Source organism: Aquarana catesbeiana, linkage group LG01 (assembly GCF_042186555.1).
Source record: "Aquarana catesbeiana isolate 2022-GZ linkage group LG01, ASM4218655v1, whole genome shotgun sequence".
Taxonomy (NCBI): domain Eukaryota; kingdom Metazoa; phylum Chordata; class Amphibia; order Anura; family Ranidae; genus Aquarana; species Aquarana catesbeiana.
The window spans coordinates 949,621,557-949,646,443 of record NC_133324.1 but is presented as its reverse complement, the minus strand read 5'-3'; the positions used below and the strand labels follow the sequence as shown (position 1 = coordinate 949,646,443).

At 42.8% G+C, this 24,887-nt stretch overlaps 1 protein-coding gene across 1 annotated transcript in view; it reads left to right on the top strand.

Moving 5' to 3' along the window:
• Positions 1–24,887, top strand: part of LOC141121648 (von Willebrand factor A domain-containing protein 5A-like) — a 156,889-nt gene that overhangs the window by 79,846 nt on the left and 52,156 nt on the right. Inside the window, exon 15 of the mRNA XM_073611327.1 lies at positions 7,241–7,336. Within this exon, the coding sequence (XP_073467428.1) occupies positions 7,241–7,336 (96 nt within the window). The remainder of the gene's footprint in view (positions 1–7,240; positions 7,337–24,887) is intronic.

The following is a 24,887-nucleotide window of genomic DNA, read 5'->3' as shown; positions in this document are numbered from 1 at the left end:
AGAAACACATGGACTTGTACGTGGCTGGGAGGAGGTGGCTGCAGACCATGTCGTCCTTAGTGACCCAGAGGACCCCGGACCGAATGCCTCAGCAAACCTATGCTGCATGGCCTCCCTGATCCTGCAAAGCCTGCGTAAGGATCCTCGTATTCGTGGTATCAAGGAGAAGGACCAATACTGGCTGGCAACCCTCCTTGATCCACATTCCAGTATTGGTCCCTCCTTGATTCACGTTACAAGGGTAAGGTTGCAGACCTTATCTTGCCATCGCAGAGGGAGCAGAGGATGAAACATCTTCGGGAGGCCTTGCAGAAAGGTCTGTGCAACGCGTTCCCAGAGACTGGGAGGTTACAAACTCCTGTTTCTGGACAACGTGTTGCTGAGGCTTCGGTCAGTCAAAGAAGGAGCGGTGGAGAAGGTGGCCGTCTGACCGATGTGTTCAGACAATTTTTTGGTCCGCAGCCCCAAGGTATGATTAGTTCCAGCAACCATCGCCAGCGTCTGTTTTACATGGTGCAGGAATACCTAGGGGCAAGATCTGACTTGGACACCTTTCCCACCGAAAATCCTCTGGGTTACTGGGTCTTGAGGATGGATCACTGGCCAGAGCTTGCACAGTGTGTTGTGGCACCAGCAACAGTGCCTAAGGCCCAATTTTTCAGCCCCTGTTTAACAGGGGCGTGTAATTACAATTTTTGATGCAATACTTTGCAGCAGGGCTCGTTCCTGCATTCCAACTAGAGTGTCTGTGAGGGGTTGCAGTGTTGTGGCACCAGCACCAGTGCCTAAGGCCTAATTTTATTCTTGATCTAATATTTCACAGCAGGGCCCATTTCTGCACCCACTAAGAGCTTGTGAGGACTTACAGTGTTGTGGCACCAGCACCACCACCACCACCAAAGGCCCAATTTTTCTGCCTTTGTTCAACAGGGGCATGTAATTACAATTCTTGATCTAATATTTCACAGCAGGGCCCTGTGAGGGCTTACAGTGTTGTGGCCACAACAACACCTAAGGCCCAAATTTCTGCTGAGTATATAGGGCAGGCCCCTACTTTCAAACATCTAACTTACAAACGACTCCTACTTGCAAACGGAAGGACACAACAGGAAGTGAGATGAAATCTACCCCTAGGAAGGGAAATTTTCTCCTGTAAGAGTTAATATGGGAAAAACATTTCTCCTTTCCACTGATGCTTTCCAATCCTTGTTCCACAAAAAACCCCAAATTTTCAAAAAACATTTGTCATTGGGACAAAAAGTGAGGTGAAATCTTCTGAAGAGGACAGACAGCAAAACAAATGTCACAGGGGTGATAACCCTTCCCTATGTTTTCCAAAAAGCTTAAAAAAGATTTTTTTGGCTGGAGCTAAACACGTTAAAAATGTACCCATTCAAAATTACAAACAGATTCTACTTAACAACAAATCTACAGTCCCTGTCCTGTTTGCACCGCCTGTATACTGCTGTTCAGAGTATATAGGGCCTGATGGCCCCACACCTTTCCTTATTTTAATTTGGGTGCGGGGTTCCCCTTAATATCCATACAAGACCCAAAGGGCCTGGTAATGGACTGGGGGGTACCCATGCCGTTTGCCTCACAGATTTTCATCCATATTGCCAGGACCCGACATTACATTAAAGCCGCAAGCAGTTTTAAATGACTTTTTTTCCTTTAAAAATGACATTTTGTGCAGGGACTCTTCTAAGCACGGGAAACACGCGCCACTTTACAGGCATACTATATACACCCCCAGGTACGATACTTAAAGGAATATTTCACTTTTTTTTTTTTTTACTTTAAGCATCATTAAAATCACTGCTCCCGAAAAAACGGCCGTTTTTAAAAGTTTTTTTTGCATTGATACATGTCCCCTGGGGTAGGACCCGGGTCTCCAAACCCTTTTTAGGACAATACCACGCAAATTAGCCTTTAAAATGAGCACTTTTGATTTCGAACGTTCAAGTCCCATAGACGTCAATGGGGTTCTAACGTTCGTGCAAATTTTCGGTCCGTTCGCAGGTTCTGGTGCGAACCGAACCGGGGAGTGTTCGGCTCATCCCTACTCCTGGCCCTTCCAGGCAGGGACTCCATGGCTCCTCTCACTCAAAAATATAGAGAAACGTAAGAAGTCGGGACTGTGTTGTAGGCTACATTTCTAATCAGTGGCCAGAAAACTATTAACCCCCCGTTAAGTACTGTGGTAAATTGTATCTTAACCAAAAAACAAACATTTAATATAATGTATATAGAAAAGGCTGCGCTGCTAAGTGAGTGCAATGGTGAATCACTTAAATAACCACAACTAATGCACCCATATGTGATAAATAAACAGTGAAAAGAGAATTAAATTATTGACAAAAATTCAAACTTAACTCCCACAAATTGAACATAAAAAATTGACCATTAGGTATGAGAAGTCAAAAAAGCTGAATAAAATATGCAAAGTCCATACAAAGAGTTCCTTGCTGAAAAAGTCTTTCAGAAAAAAAAAGGGGAAAGAAACACCAGTCATCCAACGATGTGACGCATGCAGTATTGTCACCCTGAGGAGCGTGATGATAGGAAAATTCCTCCACCTCAAAACAAACTGCCCCTTACCAGATCATTTGATCTCTTGTTAGGGAGATCGTATGAGCAAGTGGCTGTATCCCCCAGCCGCAGGGTCTCTGCTGGAAATGATTCTCCAAGGTTCACCACTCAGGGGGTCCTCTAGCAGGTGCATGAGCGCTCAGTTCCCATGGATAAATACAGAAGAGAAAGCTCCATAGCGTAACACAATTAACCATTTATTAAAAAAGTTAAGAAACACACTTACAAATTAGAAGTTTCAAATCGCGTATAAAATCACAAGCCGGCCGGCTCACAGCTGCTGCCCGTAGCTTCTGGGATCAGCGATGGATGGTGGTGATGACAGCACGTCGCTCCTCCCTACGCCGTTTCCACAAATCTGTCGTCTTCCTGGGGCACGGGCGGCGTGCTGACACACCACCTATATGTATCCAATCAGCTCAACGGAACGCCCCTTTCTGAGATCAAGGCGTCCGATGCTATCCTCGCCATCTTTAAAGTGGGCAAAAAAGCCCTTATTTTATAATAGTAAATAATAACCTTGCTGAAATGACTCAATAAGAGATTGTTTACATGTATTGCCTAATAAGAAAACTTCTGTTCTTTGTACATAGAACAAAAAGCCCTTTCACTAGAGAAAAGATTAACATTAAAAAGAGAAGCTTAGCATTCTCCGCATATGATAGCGATAAGGGTTAAAAATAAAAAATAAAAATTAAAAAATTTGTATCCTAATGTCAAACGTCTACCAATGACAATCCGGGTATATTGAAACACACCAGACTCGCTAACTAAGCAGAGGTGCTAAGACACATTGGGAAAAACGCAACCCTGTGAGCATGGGGATCCCACCACACCTGCTCAGTGATGAATCAATTCCTAACAGAACCCTAATTCATTAATGAGTAAAAAAAATTTTTGCTCAATGATCGAGCCGGTATGAAAACAAAAATGATTGGTCCCCTCAGATCATAGGAGTGAACAGGGGTCACCAGACAATTTATATAGTATTTTCACTGTCAATAGATAGGGGAGATAGCAATTACCATTTCCACCCATATACTTGGCTCTCATGTAGATATATACCTGTGGAATTAACAATGTCTGCAATCATAGAGCCTAGGTATAAGGGACCTCTCCGTACTCTCCCCTAGGCTGGTATTGCTGGGACCAAGGGTTTGTGTTTATGCGTCAAGGAGAGTCCCAGGAAGTGAATAATTGGCTAAAAGATGTTATATATCTTTATGTGGAAAACACATTGGCATATAAATCAGCCAATGTGCTATATCTGGAACGTACTGCCCTGTTAGTATGGGAGCACTACCACTTTGTAAAAATTAAGAATATACAAATATAAATATTATAATTAAAAAAGGGGTGCCCAGTACATTTTTCCCCTTACCTAGCCGGACAACCTTGAACTCAGACTGAGGCCAGAATAATAAGTTTTAACCATTATCAATAAAAGCGTTTACATCAGTATCAATATTCAGGCCGTGAGGGGTGTAGCACCGGACTCGATGGATCCAAGCCATTTCTAGTCTAGACAGTTCCCTGACTAGAGATCCACCCCTCCAATGAGCACTATATCTATCTATCACCAAAAATAGAGTGTTTGCAGGGTTACGATTGTGATGTAACGCATAGTGTCATAGGTGTCAGATTTGCTCACTCAACAAGAGCAAACAGAGGAAAACTGAGTCTTTTACATCTTCTAGTACATCTAGGGTACATAAAATAGAGCCCTTCATCACGTGCAGCTCAAAAGGGGTGGTATATTTGTTGCAATGTCCATGTGGGCTGCAATATATAGGCAGGACCAAATGACCTATGTTCTCCGCCTAGGAGAACATATCACAAATTTAACAAATGGTTTCCAATTTCATTCGGTGTCCAAGCACTATGCGTTACATCACAATCGTAACCCTGCAAACACTCTATTTTTGGGGATAGATAGATAGATATAGTGTTCATTGGAGGGGTGGATCTCTAGTCAGGGAACTGTCTAGACTAGAAATGGCTTGAATCCATCGAGTCCGGTGCTACACCCCTCAAGGCCTGAATATTGATACTGATGTAAACACTTTTATTGATAATGGTTAAAACTTATTATTCTGGCCTCAGTCTGAGTTCAAGGTTGTCCGGCTAGGTGAGGGGAACAATGTACTGGGCACCCCTTTTTTAATTATAATATTTAAATTTGTATATTCTTAATTTTTACAACAGGGCAGTACGTTCCAGATATAGCACATTGGCTGATTTATATGCCAATGTATTTTCCACATAAAGATATATAACATCTTTTAGCCAATTATTCACTTCCTGGGACTCTCCTTGACGCATAAACACAAACCCTTGGTCCCAGCAATACCAGCCTAGGGGAGAGTACGGAGAAGTCCCTTGTACCTAGGCTCTATGATTGCAGACATTGTTAATTCAACAGGTATATATCTACATGAGAGCCAAGTATATGGGTGGAAATGGTAATTGCTATCTCCCCTATCTATTGACAGTGAAAATACTATATAAATTGTCTGGTGACCCCTGTTCACTCCTATGATCTGAGGGGACCAATCATTTTTGTTTTCATACCGGCTCGATCATTGAGCAAAAATTTTTTTTACTCATTAATGAATTAGGGTTCTGTTAGGAATTGATTCATCACTGAGCAGGTGTGGTGGGATCCCCATGCTCACAGGGTCGCGTTTTTCCCAATGTGTCTTAGCACCTCTGCTTAGTTAGCGAGTCTGGTGTGTTTCAATATACCCGGATTGTCGTTGGTAGACGTTTTGACATTAGGATACAAATTTTTAATTTTTTAAAAAATGTTTAACCTTTATCGCTATCATATGCGGAGGATGCTAAGCTTCTCTTTTTAATGTTAATCTTTTCTCTAGTGAAAGGGCTTTTTGTTCTATGTACAAAGAACAGAAGTTTTTTTATTAGGCAATACATGTAAACAATCTCTTATTGAGTCATTTCAGCAAGATTATTATTTACTATTATAAAATAGGGTTTTTTTTGCCCACTTTAAATATGGCGAGGATAGCATCGGACGCCTTGATCTCAGAAAGGGGCGTTCCGTTGAGCTGATTGGATACATATAGGTGGTGTGTCCGCACGCCGTCCGTGCCCCAGGAAGGCGACAGATTTGTCGAAACGGCGTAGAAAGGAGCGACGTGCTGACGTCACCACCATTCATCGCTGATCCTGGAAGCTACGGGCAGCAGCTGTGAGCCGGCCGGCTTGTGATTTTATACGCGATTTGAAACTTCTAATTTGTAAGTGTGTTTCTTAACTTTTTTAATAAATGGTTAATTGTGTTACGCTATGGAGCTTTCTCTTCTGTATTTATCCATGGGAACTGAGCGCTCATGCACCTGCTAGAGGACCCCCTGAGTGGTGAACCTTGGAGAATCATTTCCAGCAGAGACCCTGCGGCTGGGGGATACAGCCACTTGCTCATACGATCTCCCTAACAAGAGATCAAATGATCTGGTAAGGGGCAGTTTGTTTTGAGGTGGAGGAATTTTCCTATCATCACGCTCCTCAGGGTGACAATACTGCATGCGTCACATCGTTGGATGACTGGTGTTTCTTTCCCCTTTTTTTTTCTGAAAGACTTTTTCAGCAAGGAACTCTTTGTATGGACTTTGCATATTTTATTCAGCTTTTTTGACTTCTCATACCTAATGGTCAATTTTTTATGTTCAATTTGTGGGAGTTAAGTTTGAATTTTTGTCAATAATTTAATTCTCTTTTCACTGTTTATTTATCACATATGGGTGCATTAGTTGTGGTTATTTAAGTGATTCACCATTGCACTCACTTAGCAGCACAGCCTTTTCTATCTACAGTATTAATAAGTGGAGGTTGTCTCACATTTATGGTTGCAGCAGCATCAACAATTTTTTTGTTTCACATATACACACTTATCTTTATTGATCACATCTAGGGATAGCGCTATATTTTTTTTGGTTTGAATTTAATATAATGTAGCTTCTCAGTACTTATATGAGGCAGAACATTTTCAGCAAGTACAGAAAATACTTTCTGATCATGCCAGAAATGCTATGTCCAGGGCCGTCTTTAATATTGACTGGGCACTGGGCAAACATTGTCTTGGGCCCTCCCGAATCCACTTATCAACTATGTGCGGGCTCAAGGGGAAGCTGCCTTCGGCCCCACAACAATGACTGGGTCTGGGGCAGCTGCCCCTTTTGCCCTGTGTTAAAGACAGCCCTGGCTATGTCCTAGTTCTTAAATGAAAGCACAAATATTATCTTTTATTGTGTAAACTACTAATCTTATCCACCCACCATGTACTGGAGATGAAAAAAGGTGGACACGTTTAAAGTCCAGCCTGGGTGACAACCATGGCTTCCCACAGTGGAGAAAAAATGTGTAGGCAAGAAGCAACAGGAAGTATGTTATTTGTAGGACCACCAGGTGATAAATAAAAGAAAAAGTCTGAAAAAAGAAAACAAATGCAGCCACCACATCTAAGTACTAAGCTGTAATATATCACATTTTTGGTTTCGAGTTTAGACACACTTTATATTCTTCCAGCCCTGATGACCACAGTCACATATCCTGGTGAGGAATCCACAAGTATCCTGTAGAGTCTGTATAATGCTGTTTATTCCTCATCATCTGTCTTGTCTTACAGCATTTATGATGATGCGCTCAAGATTCCACGTAGGACATAAAATGATGGCTAATTGTTCTGCTCCCAGGGCAATGCTTATGAAAAAGAGGGCCGTAGGTAAGTGCCATATTTTTTTTTATTTTTTTGTGGTTGCTGATTTTACTGTGCTGCTACTTTAGAAAGCTCGTGATACTCTGGGAATTCTGTCATGGGTGCAGCCTTATTTGTAAGACAAAAAAATGTATTCTTATTAGCAAAAGTGTCCCTATTCCAGGATTGGTACGTTGGTTGGGTTGGGCTGATGGTTAGTGTGAAGTGTAGCATGAAAATGGTGGGGGACAGAGACAGCAGAGGGGAGGCCTGTGGAGCGGAGGAACTGTTGGCACTGATGGAGAGAATTAGGTGGTAATGGTGATGGAGTGGTGACTGTCAGGGATGTACTTTGAGCTGAGGGTAAATGATGGATGCAGAGAGGAATTACTGTGGGTGGAGGGGAGGTTGTTGGGGAGGAACACATTGCGATTGGGAACAGAAGTAGGCAAGGAGGGATGCATTGTAAGCTGGGGGCGAGGTGGCCAGGAAGGGATGTGCTGTGATTGGAGGGTGAAGTGACCAGGAAAGAAAAAAGTTGTAAGTGGAGGTTGAGCTAGGTGAGTTGGCCAGGGAGGAATGCGAGTGAGGTGGCCAATGAAGTGGTGTAACTGGGGGAATGAGAGGGAAGGAAGATGAAATGAAATAACCAGGAGAATATATGAAATGGGCTTGAGAAGGTGCTGTGATGTAGGGAATACGGTGGATGGGAGGGAGGTCCTATGACCAGGAAAGTTGGTGAGATGGAAGTGAGGAAGATGATATGTAAAGAATAAGGTGGACAGGAGGGAGGCACTGTGACAAGAGGGGGTTGATGAGATGGTGGAAGGAAGGATCTGTGAATAAAAACTACATTGAATGAGAGGAATGTGCTGTGATGTAGGGGGATGAGGTTGGTGAGAGAGAGGTCCTATGACCAGGGAAGTTGGTGAGACAGGCGTGAGGGAGATGCTGTGATGTAATGTATAAGGTGGATGGGAGAGAGGTGCTGTGACCAGGGGGGTCGGCAAAATCGTGGAAGGAAGGATCTGTGATTAAAGTGCTAAGGTGAATGGGAGAAAGGTGCTGTGATACGGAAGTTTAGGTGGACAGGAGTGAAGTGCTGTGTTATAGGAGGTTGGTGAGATGGGTGTGAGGGAGGTTCTGTGATGTGGTGGGGGACAATGCATGGAGAGTCAGCAGCTGGGAACCAATGTGCAGGGAGGGGAGTGATGTTTTTGGTAGGTGGCTGTGGTGGCAAGTGATGTTTTTGGTAGGTGGCTGTGGTGGCAAGGTACATGGGTTGGCCAGCAGGCATTGTGCAATGTGCAGTGTAGCGTGGTGTCCTTACAAATGTTCTGGCACAGTAATTGAGCAATAAAGCTGAATTGTTGGGGGGGTACAAAAAAAGAACAACCATTTTTCTTTATGTCCAAATTAATTTAATAATTTCGTTTCGGAAATTGTTTAGTTTGGTTTCAGAATTTATTTAGTTTCTTTTCGTTTTCATTAATTTTTTTGATTATTATTTTTTTTAACGAATTCCACATTTTCGGAACGATTCAAATTCAGATCGGTCGAAAAATGATCTGTTATTGTTCTGCTCCATTGGGTGGTTGGTTGTTAAGCAGCGGGCCGCCGCTTCCTTAACAACTGATGACTCGGTTGTTGGCAAAACAATGCCAGCAATAGAAAATTCCCAAACCCCCCCCCCCCCAATTCATACCAGGCCCTTTGGTTCTGGAATGGATTCTAAAGGAAACCCCACGTCATTTTTTTTTTTTTTTTTAAACCACGTGGGTTTTTAAGGCCCTTATCTGAGTATGCATCAGAGGGGACTATTGCAAGCCACATGCCCTCAACACGGGGACAAGGGCCTCTTCCCCACAACCCTGGACTGTGGTTCTGGGGGCCCACAGGCGGGGGGCTTGTCGGAATCAGGTACAAGAACCCAAGAACCACCCCCCCATGTGAATGAGCATTGGCTACTTCACCAAAAAAGTGTAAAAAGTATATAAAGACAGTACATGGGTTTTTGACACTTTCTTTATTAAAAAACAAAAAACAATGTCCCCCGATGTAGATCCACGCCACCTGCCACCACCGCCAGACTAGAAAAAAGAAAAACCTCCGGCATCGTCGAACGCTTCCCGCCGAATGACTGTTTCTCCACCTGACATTTCTTAAATAGCTAAGGGGCACAGTCAACGATGACGCCACTTCTTTGCTGGCAGAGTTTCTTTTTGGGGGGGGGGGCAGAGGTGCAGCGAGTGTTGTGATTGAGGGGGAAAATGGTTTTATTTTCTGATTCTGATAAGCCCCCTGCCCACAGACCTCCACAACCACCGTCCAGAGTTGTCGGGAAGAGACCCTCACCTCAAAGCACCCACCCCCTCCTAAGTTAAGGGCATGTGGCCTGGTATGGTTCAAGAGGGGGGGTGCGCTTGCTCATCCTCCCTCCTTTTCTGGCCTGCCAGGCTGCATGCTCGGATAAGGTTGTGTTATTCATTTTGGGGGGCCCTCGCCTTTTTTAAAAAAAATTTTGTCATGGGGTTCCCCTTAAAATCCATACGAAACCCAAAGGCCCTGGTATGGATTGAGGGGGGAGGGACCCCAAGCCGTTTTTTCTTTATTTTTTTTAAATAGCTGGGCCGGCAATTTCAATTCAAATGTGATTTGACTCTTTTTCATTTTTTTTTTTTTTTAGAAATGCCATTTTTGCTGCAGCAGGTTCTATACATGCTACAGATGCACCACTTTACAGGCACACTAAGGTGACCCCCCCCCCCCCAGGCACTATATATTTAAAGAAATTTTTCATTTTTATTGTTTCACTTAAAGTGGAAACCCCACTTGTCCCCAAGGCGCTTTGAGGGGACCCCACACTGTTTTGTTTTTTCTTTAAATCCATACCAGACCCAAATGACCCCATGTCGTTTAAATTTTTTTTTTATTGCTTTGTTTGCATTTCAGCTGCCGGCAGGGAAGCCAGCGGACAGCTGATGAGTCATTGGTTGTTAATAAAGTAGCGGCCACCTTCCCGGCCTGCTGCTTAACAACCAGCTATTCTTCACACAGAATTTGAATCGGTCGATCCCAATTCTAAACGTTCTGAAAATTTGGAATTAGTTAGAAAATAAATATACAAAACTAATTTTGACAGGGTTCAATGAAATTCGTTACTATTTTTTTTGTCGATTCGGATGCATCCGAATCTCTGAATAACCAAAAAATGTGTCCGTATTTGTATTCAGACCGAGCCGAATTGCACGTGTCTATTAAGCATATAATACCCAAGGGCTGTGTGTATCTCCGAACTTGTCAAGTCCTGTGTCAGTTGGCTTTGGGCTGCTTACCAGGTCTTTCAGATAGGTAGCAGAATGGCCAACTGAAGTTGTTCCCATGACAGGCTGACAACCCTGCTGCTAATTGTGAGGCAGTGGCTAAGACCCCATTAACACAGGGGCAACACGACTTGCAGGTCGCCTCAGCGAGGCGACCTGCAAACGACTGCCCGGGCGACTTGCAAAACGACTTCTGTATAGAAGTCTATGCAAGTCACCCCAAGTCGCCCCCGAAGTCGTACAGGAACCTTTTTCTAAGTCGGAGCGACTTGCGTCGCTCCCGTTAGAACGGTCCCATAGCACAGAACGGGAGGCGACTTGTCAGGCGACTAGGTCACCTGACAAGTCGTCCCTGTGTGAATGGGCTCTTAGTGTTGTCAGCCTGTGACAGGAAGTGCTGCTAATAGCAGGATCTAAAGTTAAGAAACTTTGCAACAGATTCACAAATGTATTTGATTTACTTATTTACTGATTTTTTTTTTCCTTTTTGATGTTAATAAAGCTTTTTTTAATGTATGGGTGGAGGAAAAGCTGAGTCCCGTAGTAATGCCATGGCATCCCCAGGTATGTGATTGTACACTGTAGGGGATCAGTCACTAGTTGAATTTTGAGAATTACTGCATGAGCAAAAGGAAAAACACAAGAGGGCTTGCTTAAAGCTGAGTTTAGCATAAATTAAAAACAGAAAAATTATCATGAGGGACATAACTTACATTTAGTACATGTCCCTTGTGCTGATTGTTCGTGTTTAAGGAGAAATCTTCCTCTGTTCAAGCTCCACCACCCCTGTCGCCATAATCTGGTGTGGCATGGGTTAATACAGCAAAAGGGCTGTAAGGAGATCTCAAGAGAGCCCAACAATGCCCACCCTTTCCTGCCTGATGTCCATTCATAGAAGCCATACTACAGCTTCTATGAATGACATAGGATCTGTACATGTAGGGGCGGAGCTATAAATCATCCGCCCATCCTCCATTCTTCAATCCTGTGTCATTCAGAGAAGCTGTAGTATGGTTTCTATGTATGGCAGATCTGGGAGGAGAAGGCAGGCATAGTCCGCTCTCTTGATGAAAGCTATTTACAGCCCTTTACCTGTATTAAAGTGGAGTTCCACCCAAAAGTTGAATCTCCTCCCCCCCTCTGGTGCCTCGTTTGGCACCTTTCGGGGGGGGGGGCAGGTACCTGTCCCCACTTCCGGGAGATCACGCCGTGGCACGATCACTCATAAGTTCGGCAACATTCCTCCTTCTCCGCCGCTGGGTCATTCAGAAATCGTAGTAAACTTTGCACATGCGCAGTAGGGACCCAGCTGTGAAGCCGCAAGACATCACTGCTGGTTTCCGTTACAGACAATGGCGGTGGCTGCACCCGAGAGTCTTTGGAAACATTGGTTGGGGTGCCGACATCGCTGGATTCCAGGACAGGTAAGTGTCCTAATATTAAAAGTCAGCACCTGCAGTCCTCTTTAACCTACGTCGCACCAGGAGATTATGGTGACCGAGGTGGAGCTGGGACAGAGGAAGAGTTCACCAAAAACATGAGCAATCAGCACAAGGGACCTATACTAAATGTAAGGTACAGGATGTCCCTTGTGACGATTTTTCTGTTTTTAATTTTCGACAAAGCTTTTAAATATAGCTACTGTATAGCCTAATTTTTAATTTTGGATGGAGCAAGAAAGGATTAAAACTCCTGTCCAGCTTTTATTGCTTGAGTGGAGTGAAAGATTGAGAATGTTAAGTCATACAAAAGAGTCTATTAGGAGTTGAAAGACAACACATTTCATTGGTTATGCACAGAAGCTCCTTCATCAGGACTTAGATATATTGTGCAAGAGGAAACTTGATGGCTGGTCAATTTTGGGTTTCAACTCTTGAAACTAGCTAGAAGTTCACTCAGCTAAATTGCCTAATAGCCAGACAACATAACTGAGTGTCACATACCTGGTGGAGATAGAGCTGTAAAGGGAGCTTCTCTTGGACCTCTTGTCCAACACCCTTGGTAATGATGACAGGAGGTGTGGGGACACAGAGTTGTGCGAAAGCCAGTAAAACCCACTGATGTTTGCAAGAAGAAGGTGACCATGGATCCAGTGGCGTCACTAGGGTCGGTGTTAGACATGTGCAGGATGAAAAAATTTGTTTAGTTTAGTTTAGTTTCGATTCGTTATTTAACTTAATTCGTTTAGTTAAATTTGTTGCATTCATTACATTCGTTTTCGGAATTCGTTTCGTTTCGTATTCGAATTCGAAAAAAATTCGACCGCATTCGAAAAAATTCGACCGTATTCGAAAAAAACTATCAAATTCGAAAAAATTCTACCACATTCGAAAAAAACTATCAAATTCAAAAAAATTCTACCACATTCGAAAAAACTGTCAAATTCGAAAAAATTCTACCACATTCGAAAAAAACTATCAAATTCGAAAAAATTCTACCACATTCGAAAAAAAAACTGTCAAATTCGAAAAAATTCTACCACATTCGAAAAAAACTATAAAATTCGAAAAAAACAATAACTGAATTTGAAAAAGTAAACTATATATAACCATTTTGCGAAATTTGAAATTCGTATAGAATGAAATCGAATTCCAATAGAAAAGATTAGGATAGAATAGAAAGCATAAAAGAATAGCATAGAAAAACAATAGATCAGAATAGAAAAAAACATAATATATTGTATTCTAAGCTTTTCTATTTGAATTCGAATTCATTCTGTACCAAATTCCAATTTTGGAAGATGGTTAAATATATATATTATATTTTTTTTCTATTCTGTTCCATTGTTTTTCTATGCTATTCTTTTCTATTCTATTCTAAACTTTTCTATTCGAATTTGAATTAATTCTATGCAAAATTCGAATTTCGGAAGATGGCTTCTAAAATTAGAATTTCGTATAGAATGATTTCGAATTTGAATAGAAAAGATTAGAATAGAAATAGAATAGACTAGAAAAACAATAGAACAGAAGAGAATAAAATATAATATATATATTTTTTTCTATTCTGTTTCATTGTTTTTCTATGCTATTCTTTTTTATTCTATTCTAAACATTTCTATTCGAATTTGAATTCATTCTATACGAAATTCGAATTTCGGAAGATGGCTTCTGAAATTTGAATTTCGTATAGAATGAATTTGAATAGAAAAGAATAGACTAGAAAAACAATAGAACAGAACAGAATAAAATATAATATATATATTATATCTTATTCTATTCTGTTCTATTGTTTTTCTAGTCTATTCTTTCTACTCTATTTTAATCTTTTCTATTCAAATTAATTTTATACGAAATTCGAATTTTGGAAAATGGTTTTATATATATATATATATATATATATATATATATATATATATATATAAAATATATTTTTTCTGTTCTGTTCTATTGTTTTTCTATTATTTTCTATTATATTCTGATCTTTTCTATTTGAATTCAAATTCATTCTATACAAAATTCGAATTTCAGAAAATAGTTATATAGAAATAGAATGAAATCAAATTCTAATAGAAAAGAATAGAATAGAAAAACAATAGAACAGAATAGAAAGAAATATTTTATATATATATATAAAAATAAATAAAACCATCTTCCGAAATTGGAATTTGGTACAGAATGAATTCGAATAGAAAAGATTAGAATAGAATATTTTATATTTTTTTCTATTCTGTTCTATTGTTTTTCTATGCTATTCTTTTATATTATTTTCTGTTCTATTCTAATCTTTTCTATTTGAATTCATTCTGTACCAAATTCCAATTTCGGAAGATGTGTGTGTATATATATATATATATATATATATATATTTTTTTTTTTTTTTTTTTTCTATTCTGTTCTATTGTTTTTCTGTTCTAGTCTTTTCTATTAGAATTCGATTTCATTCTATTTCATTCTGTTTCTGTATAACCATTTTCGGAAATTCAAATTTCGTATAGAATGATTTTGCATTCAAATAGAAAAGATTAGAATAAAATAGAAAAGAATAGAAAAGAATAGAAAAACAATAGACCAGCATAGAAAAAAAATAAAAATAAAAAAAATATATATAAATATATATACCGTATTTATCGGCATATAACACGCACTTTTTTCCCCTTAAAATCAGGGGAAAATCATGGGTGCGTGTTATACGCCGATCCCTTGCGATCCTGAGCTGACAGATCTTCAAAATCGCCGACCGCGATTTGAAAATGGCGCCGAAATACACAGAGCCGGTCCTCGGCTCTTCTCGGCCACTTTCGGCTTCACTCGAGTGCCGCCCGAACCTAGCCGAGTGTACTCGGCTAGGTTCGGATAGCTCCGCTCACAGTCATGCCCATCCCGGGCGGGACTACGAGTGGAGCCGAAAGTGAACGAGAGCCGCCGAGAAGAGCCGAGGACCGGCACTGTGTATTTTGGCGCCGGCGGCACCATTTTCAAATCGCGGTCGGCGATTTTGAAGCTCAGGATCGCAGGGGATCACAGGATTTTCAAACTGCGAGCTGCAAGGCTGCGCTGGGGCAAGGCTGCACTGGGGCAAGGCTGCACTGGGATAAGGCTGCAATGGACACTGGGAAGGCTGCACTGACAAGGCTGCACTGACAAGGCTGAACTGACATGGCTGCACTGGGGCAAGGCTGCACTGAGAAGGCTGCAATGATGGGCATTTAAATGTAAGTTTTTTTCCCTTAAACTTCCCTCCTAAAAGTTTTTTTTTCCTTAAAATTCCCTCCTAAACTTGGGGTGCGTGTTATACGCCAGTGCGTGTTATACGCCGATAAATACGGTCATTTTTTTGTATTATTCTCTTCTATTGTTTTTTTATGCTTTTCTTTTCTATTATTTTATATTCTATAATAGTCTTTTCAATTCAAATTCATTCTATACGAAATTCGAATTTCGGAACATGGCTTCTGAAGTTTGAATTTCTTATAGAATGAATTCGAATTAGAACAGAAAATAATAGAAAAGAATAGACTAGAAAAACAATAGAACAGAATAGAAGAAAATATAATATATATATATATTATATATTATATTTTCTTCTATTCTGTTCTATTGTTTTTCTAGTCTATTCTTTTCTATTATTTTCTATTCTATTCTAATCTTTTATATTCAAATTTGATTTCGGTCTATATGAAATTCGAATTTTGGAAGATGTTTTATATATATATATATATATATATATATATATATATATATATATATATATATATATATATATATATAAATATATATAAAATTTTCTATTCTGTTTCATTGTTTTTCTATGCTATTCTTTTCTATTCTATTCTAAACTTTTCTATTTGAATTTGAATTCATTCTATACGAAATTCGAATTTCGGAAGATGGCTTCTGAAAGTGGAATTTCGTATAGAATGAATTCGAATTTGAATAGAAAAGATTAGAATAGAAAATAATAGACTAGACAAACAATAGAACAGAATAAAATATAATATATATAATTTTTTGTATTCTGTTCTATTGTTTTTCTAGTCTTTTCTCTTCTACTCTGTTCTAATCTTTTCTATTCAAATTCAAATTCATTTTATAAGAAATTCAAATTTTGGAAGATGGTTTTATATTATACATATACATATACATATATATATATATTATACATATACACACTCACACATATATATATATATATATATATATATATATATATATATATATATATATATATAAAACCATCTTCCGAAATTTGAATTTCTTATAATATGAATTCGAATTTGAATAGAAAAGATTAGAATAGAGTAGAAGAGAAAAGACTAGAAAAACAATAGAGCAGAATAGAATAAATTATATATATTATAATATTATATTTTATTCTGTTCTGTTCTATTGTTTGTCTAGTCTATTATTTTCTATTCTATTCTTTTCTATTCAAATTCGAATTCATTCTATACGAAATTCCACTTTCAGAAGCCATCTTCCGAAATTCGAATTTCGTATAGAATGAATTCAAATTCGAATAGAAAAGTTTAGAATAGAATAGAAAAGAATAGCATAGAAAAACAATGAAACAGAATAGAAAATTATATATATATATATATATATATATATATATATATATATATATATATATATATATATATATATATAAAACATCTTCCAAAATTCGAATTTCATATAGACCGAAATCAAATTTGAATGTAAAAGATTAGAATAGAATAGAAAATAATAGAAAAGAATAGACTAGAAAAACAATAGATTAGAATAGAAGAAAATATAATATATATATTATATTTTCTTCTATTCTGTTCTATTGTTTTTCTAGTCTATACTTTTCTATTATTTTCTGTTGTAATCTTTTCTATTCAAATTCAAATTCATTCTATACAAAATTCAAACTTCAGAAGCCATGTTCCGAAATTCGAATTTCGTATAGAATGAATTTGAATTTGAATTGAAAATACTATTATAGAATATAAAATAATAGAGAAGAAAAGCATAAAAAAACATATATATATATATATATATATATATATATATATATATATATATATATATATATATATACATATTCTATTGCTTTATTATTTTATATTCTACCTTATTGTTTTTTTTAGAAAAACGTTTTCTATTTTTTTTTAATTTGATTATGTTTTTCGAATTCGATTCGAATATGTTTTCGAATTCGATTCGAATATGTTTTCGAATTCGATTCGAATTCGTTCGGTTTTTTTTCGGATTCGTTTAAATTCTTTACTTTTGTCATTCGGAAATTCGGATGCATCCGAATTTCCGAATAATGAAAAATTCGTCCGAATTTCGATTCGGAACGAAACGAAATGCACATGCCTAGTCGGTGTCACCCGGTGCGATAAAACATGGTGTCACCCCCCCACTCCAACTATAGTCGCCCCCCAGTACAGACCCCCCTCCACTAAGTAAAGACCCCCCCGTCAGTGCAGACCCTCTACGAAGTATAAACCCCCTCCATCAGTATAGACCACCCTCCTCGGTAAAGACCCCCCTCCCACAGTATAGACCTCCCCCTCCATTAGTACAGACCCCCCCAGAACAAACCACCCCCACCATTAGTACCGACTCCCCCCCAGAACAAACCACCCCCCTCCTCCATTAGTACAAACCAGCCCCCTCCATTAGTACAGAACCCCTCAAAACAAACCACCCCCCTCCATTAGTACAGACCACCCCCCCTCCATTAGTACAGACCCCCCAGAACAAACCACCCCCCTCCATTAGTACAGACCACCCCCCTAGATTAGTACAGAACCCTCCAAAACAAACCACCCCCCCTCCATTAGTACAGACCCGCCAGAACAGGCCACCCCCCTCCATTAGTACAGACCCCCACAGAACAAACCACCCCCCTCCATTAGTACAGACCACCCCCCCTCCATTAGTATAGACCCCCCCCAAAACAAACCCCCCCACCATTAGTACAGACCCCCCAGAACAAACCACCCCCCCACCATTAGTACAGACCCCCCCCAGAACAAACCACCCCCCTCCATTAGTACAGACCACCCCCCTCCATTAGTATAGACCCCCCCAGAACAAACCTCCCCACCATTAGTACAGACCCCCCCAGAACAAACCACCACCCCCACCATTAGTAGAGACCCCCCCAGAACAAACCACCCCCCCTCCATTAGTACAGCCCCCCCAGAACAGCCCCCCCCAGAACAAACCACCCCCTTCCATATGATATAGCTGTAACCAGCAGCATAAACCAACCTCATCAGCAAGTCCCGCCCCCCCACCCCACAACATCTCACCTCAGGCAGCGGAGGACATCCCCCCATCTCAAGCCGACACCCCCCGCCCGTTACTGCACCAGATCGGGCGGCTCAGGTGCACAGAACACCCGGACGGAGAGGAGGAGAGGAGAGAGACAGAGTGCAGCCGCGCCGCCCGGGTGGAGAGCAGCTGCACATCCAGACAGGCTTGGGCAGGAGTCAGAGACAGAGGAGGAGGAGAACACATGGCAGGCACGGCCGTGGCACTGGAGGTGTGTCCTGGCTGAAGGAAAAAAAAACCTGCCAAAGGGAGCCAGGGCTTTCATTAACCTCGGGATGGTGTCACCCCTCTAGTGGGTGGCACCCGGTGCGGACCGCACCCCCCGCCCCCGTCTAGCAACACCACTGCATGGATCACCAATCAGGAACCAGGAACTGGAACATGGTGAGGCTTGATCAGCAGGCAGGGACATAGCCAGGACAAAAGGCTATCAAGAGGCGGGCAGTGAAGGTACAGGAACATCAGGCAGAGGCATAGTCAGGATACAGGCCAGGGTCGGTACAGTCAGGCAGCGGGGGAAAGAAGCACAAGACAGGAGCAGGGTGAGAGTACAAGCCAAGGTGACAATAAGCAGGCAGGAATCCAGAAATTGGCCAAGGCAGTGGTGGCTGGCGCCTCATCCCCCCCCCTTCTCACTGTCTGCCGGTTAGTCCGGCACTTACCCCATCTAGGCAGCAGGCATTAGGCATTGTGCAGCAGCTCCTGTGTCCTTTCTTCCATCGGCCATGCATCTCCTCTCCTCCCCCTAGGCGTCCAATAGATCGCCTGTCCTTTCAGGCAATTGAGTGACAGGTCTCAGACCCGCTTCCTGATTGGCCGGGAGGAGGATCAGTGTTAGAATAGCAAATGTTCATTCGCTAGTCTAACACACCTGGGTGGGCTCGGAGTGCATTCTCTCCTCCCCGAGCCCACCCTATTTTGAAGCCTATTAGAGCCTCTGGCTCTAATCAGTGCTTGAAAAAAAACACTCCCGTATTGGAATTCATGCGTCTGGCGTCCTGAAAGGGGCACAGACGCATGGATATGGGGGCGGTGCTCGTGTGCCCTTAATCTTTCTCTCTTTCCCCCTCTCTCATATTCTCTCTCCCCCTCTCCCTTTTTTTATCTCTCTCTCTCCCTCTCTTTATCTCTCTCTCTCCCCTCTCACTCTATTTATTTCTCTACCTCTCTCTCTCTCTCTCTCCCTCCCTCCCTCTCCCCCTCTTTATCTCTCTCTCTCTCCCTTCCTCTCTCCCTCTCTCTCTCCCCCTCTCTCTCCCCCTCCCTCTCTCTCTTTACTCTCTCCCTCCCCCCCTCTCTCTCTCTTTCTCTCTCTCTCTCCCCTCCCTCTCTCTCCCCCTCCCTCTCTCTCCCCCTCTCTCTTTCTCCCCCCTCTCTCCCCCTCCCTCTCTTTATCTCTCTCCCTCCCTACCTCCTCTCTCCCCCCCTCCCTCTATCTCATTCTCTCTCTCCCCTTCTTTATTTCTCTCTCTCCCCCTCTCTTTATCTCTTCCTCTCCCACTCACCCTCTCTTTCTCTCTCTCTCTCTCTCTCTCTCTCTCTCTCTCTCTATTTTTCTCTCTCCCCCTCTCCCTCTCTTTATCTCTCTGCCCCCCCCCCCCTTCTCCCCCTCTCTCCCCCCTCCTCCCCCCTCTTCCTCTCAATTCAATTCAAATAAGCTTTATTGGCAGGACCAAATACATGTTAGCATTGCCAAAGCAGTTGAGTTTGAATAAGAAAGGGGGGTAATGGGTAATATAGAGGGGAATGGGCATAAGTCTGTGTAAAGGATTTTTAAGTCCTCAGTTTTTCATGTCCCTTTCATAATGGGCAGCTATTTTTATAATTGTCTCCTCTTCTCCCAGTAGAAATGGGAATTTCCTCTTCTATAGAATTAAAGTCTGTGATGAGAGTGGAGAGTACTTTGGGCAATGTAGCAGGATGTGGTCCTCATCCTCCAGGACCCCCTGGCCACATTTCTGACACAGTCTACTCTCCCTGGGCTTGTAGGTCTGTCTGTGCTGTCCTAATTCGATTTCCAGGCTGTGGGCGCTCAGTCTGTACAGGCTCAGGTTCTGTCTGTCTTTGGGGTCTTGTAGCACCTCCAGGTACGGGGCCAGTTTGTAGTCTCTCTGCAGTGACTGGTAAACAGTTTTTTGGAGTTTGTTAGTTCATTTCTCCATTCTCCAACATGTTTTACTTTGGAGTCATTCATTATGTTTTTTATTTGAGATTTTGTCAGGCCGCATTGTTGAGAGTTTGGGATAGACAAGGTATTGATGAGTTGTTGCAGGCCACACGGCTTGGACTGTTCCTTACTGTTCAGTAAGTCTTTAATGTGGTATGAGTTGGGACTGCTGTTGTGTAGGTGGTCCCAGTATGATAGCGCCCTCTTCTGTACTGCGAGATGTAAGGCAAATCTGCCCAACTCAGACCGGCAAGCACTGTTGGAGGTGCTCCGATGAACTTGGAGGAGGTGCTTGCAGAATTCCAGATTAAATATTTCTGTTGGGCTGGGGTCCCATTTGGATTGGTCTGGGTAGGTGACAGGACCCCAAACTTCACTGCCATAAAGAAGAATTGGGGTGATGATGCTATGAAATATTCTGAGCCAGACTCTCACTGATGGTTTTAGGTGGTACAGCTGTCTCCTGATGGCTTAGAAGGCTATGCATGCCTTGTCTATTAGTGCCTCTATGGCTGGCTTGAAACTTCCTGATTTGTTAATTTCTAGGCCGAGGTATGTGTAGCTGTTAGTTTCATCAACAGTGCAGTTGTTTAATGTAAAGGAAGGACTCTTTGTTTGTTTTGTTTTTTAACTTTTGGTACACCATGATTTTTGTTTTGCTTGAGTTGATTGGTAGTGCCCATGTGGCACTGTATTTCTCGAGCACTTCCAGGTTGTCTTGTAAGCCTTTCTCTGTTGGTGACAGAAGTACGGTAGGAGGTCATCCGCATACAGCAGGAACTTCACCTCAGTGTCAAGTAGAGTCTGTCCAGGTGATGGGGAGGATTCTAGAGCTGCAGTTAGTTCATTGATGTAGATGTTGAAGAGGGTTGGACTTAGGCTGCAGCCCTGTCTGACTCCTCGGGCCTGCCAGAAGTATTTGGTTCTTTTCCCATTCACCTTTACACTGCAGCTGTTCTCAGTGTATGAACTCTTGATAACATCATATGTTTTCTCTCCTATTCCACTCTCCAATAGTTTGAGGAACAGGCCTGGGTGCCACACAGAGTCAAATACCAAATAGTCAAATAGTCCACAAAGCAGGCGAATATCTTTCCATGTTTTGTATTGTGGATATGGTTCTTGATGAGACTGTGCAGGGTGTAGATGTGGTTTGTAGTGCGATGGTTTGGCATGAACCCTGCCTGACTTCTGCTGAGGACATTGTGTTGTGTCAGGAAGTTGAGGATCAGTTTGTTCAGGACACTGTTAAATAGTTTCCCTAGTGTGCTGCTGACGCAAATCCCCCAGTAGTTGGCTGGATCCTCCTGGTCTCCACTCTTATGGATGGGTGTTATGAAGCCTTGGTTCCATACTGTAGGGTAGTAACTAGCACTCAGGGCCAGATTTAACACTTTGCATATTGCAGCATGTACATCTTGGGAGCCGTTGTCTTGCCGAGAATGTTCCCTCGGCGGATAAGTTCCCCCCTGTACTGCGCAGGCGCAGTGCCTGCGCAGTACATACTACTCTCAGCCGCCGGAGATAGCCGAAGCTCAAATGCTTCAATCAGCTGTACACGGCGCCTGCGCTCTGGGTCCAGGTTCCTTCCCCACTATCCAAGTGGACCTAGAGGGGGAATCTAAAAGTGCCGAGCGCAGCGAGGCCGTGCCCGAAGCGTGGCGAGCGAAGCGAGCCCGCGAGGGGCCCTCTTACAGGCGCCGTGTACAGCTGATTTTCAGCTGTTCTGCTTCGGCTATTTCCGCCGATACCTACTGCGCAGGCGCAGTAGAGGGGGAAACTTATACGCCGAGCGGAACTTTCTCGGCAGAACACCGTGTTTAATCATCTCTGGCAGGATTCCACCCACCCCACTGGATTTTTTAGTGTGCAGGTGTTGGATTTTCTCCCTAATTTCTTGTGGGGTAACCGGTACATCTAGGGCAGCCCTCAAAAATTCCACTCGCCTGCTCGCATTTTGCGAGTGGAATTAAGTGCAGGGCGAGTGAGGAGCAGGGGTGGACCAGGCTGACCATTTCCTGGCTAAAGTGATCAGCCAGGAAACTGTCAGCCAGAGGACACAGAGCGGTAGGGCCGGACTGCTCTAGCCCCGCTTTGAGCTGAGCTGAAGCTGCAGCTCTCCGCTCCCTCTCTCTTCTTTTCCTCTTGTGTATTGCATACACGGCGGGCATGTCCCGCTGTGTGTCCTGGAGCTGGGTCTGTGTTCGGCGGCGTGGTGTAACAAGGTCCCGCCCCCCTAGACTGACTCGTGTGATAGTAGATTGAATCAGTGTTCCGCCTATGAAACGAGCCGATCTAGGGGGGCGGGACCTTGTTTCATTGCGCCGCTGAACACAGACCCAGCTCCGTGACACACAGCGGGACATACCTGCTGTGTGTCTGATCCATCATCCAGGTGAGTCGGTATTGATGATGGGGCACAGTAAACCTGCATTGATGGGGCACAGTAAAGCTGCATTGATGGGGCACAGTAAAGCTGCATTTGATGGGGCACAGTGAGGCTGCGTTTGCGGGCACAGTGAGGCTGCGTTCACGGGCACAGTGAGGCTGCGTTCACGGGCACAGTGAGGCTGCGTTCACGGGCACAGTGAGGCTGCAATGATGGGCACAGTGAGGCTGCAATGATGGGCACAGTGAGGCTGTAATGATGGGCACAGTGAGGCTGTAATGATGGGCACAGTGAGGCTGCAATGATGGGCACAGTGAGAGTGCAATGATGGGCACAGTGAGGCTGCATTTATGGGCACCATAAAGCTGCATTTGATGGGCACAGTAAGGCTTTATTGATGGGCACAATGAGGCTGCATTGATGGGCACAGTAAGGATGCATTCATGGGCACAGTGAGGCTGCATTCATGGGCACCATAAAGCTGATGGGTACTGATATGATTTATGTTAATATTGTTAACCACTTCAATACAGGGCACTTATACACCTTCCTGCCCAGACCAATTTTTAGCTTTCAGCGCTGTCGCAGTTTGAATGACAATTGCATGGTCATACAACACTGTACCCAAACTAAATTTTTATCATTTTGTTCCCACAAATAGAGCTTTCTTTTGGTGGTATTTGATCACCTCTGCAGTTTTTATTTTTTGATAAACAAATAAAAAAAGACCGAAAATTTTGAAAAAAATAAGTTTTGCTTTTGTTTCTGTTAAAAATTTTTGGAAATAAGTACATTTTCTCTTTCACTGATGGGCACTGATAAGGCGGCACTGTCAGGCACTGATAAGGCAGCACCAATGAGGTGGCACTAATGAGCGGGCACTGACGGGCACTTATATGCAGCACTGATGGGCACTGGTAGGCGGCACTGATGGGTGGCACTGATATGCAGCACTGATGGGCATTGATAGGCGGCACTGATGGGCACTCATGGGTGGCCAATGGGTGGCACTGGTGGGCACTGATGGGCACTGATAGGCGACACTGGGCACTGAAAGGCTGCAAAGATGGGTTCTTATGGGTGGCACTGATAGGCGGCACTGATACACGGCACTGATAGGCATCCCTGGTGGCACTGGCAGTGGTAGGCATTGTGAGTGGGCACTGATTGGCAGCTGCCTGGGCATTGATTGGCAGCTGCCTGGGCACAGATTAGTATTTCCCTGGGGGTCTAGGGGGCATACCTGGTGGTCCAGTGTGGATGGCCATCCTGGTGGTCCTGGGCGACTTCCCTGGTGGTCCTGGGTGGGATCCGAGGGGAGGCTGTGCTGATAAACAATCAGCACAGACCCCCCTGTCAGGAGAGCAGCCGATCTGCTCACCTCTATTTGCGAGAGCAGCCGATTTGGACACGGCTAATCACTTGGTAAAGAGTCTCCGTCAGAGACTCTTTACCTAGATCAGAGTTGCGGTGTGTCCGACTGACACACCTCAACAACGATCGCCGCAATGCGCGCCCCCGGAGCTTAATATCGTGAGGACGTCATATGACGCCCTGTCAGGATATTGAAACCACTTTGCAGCCGTCATTTTGCTATATGGCGGGTGGCAATTGGTTAAAGTTGTTTAACAGTGTAATTTCATGAGATAATTTACAAGGGCGTGTTTAGGGGGGGACTCATGGGTGGGGCAGGGGAGGGGTTGGGTGGGGCAACTGGTGGCAAGTAACTTTTAAGACCTGGTTAGTGGCTCAGGACTTGAAATTTTGAGCCCTGATCTAGGGGGTTTTGGAAGCTCTTAATTTTTTCCTCCATACCATTTAGTCTTTTGAAGATGTCTTTTTGTTCTACAGTTAGAGCCTCCTCTGGAATATCTTTGTAGAGGTTCTAAAAGTAGTTGAGCCAGATGTCGTCATTTTGGATGTGTAGGTTGTTTTTCCTGGGTGC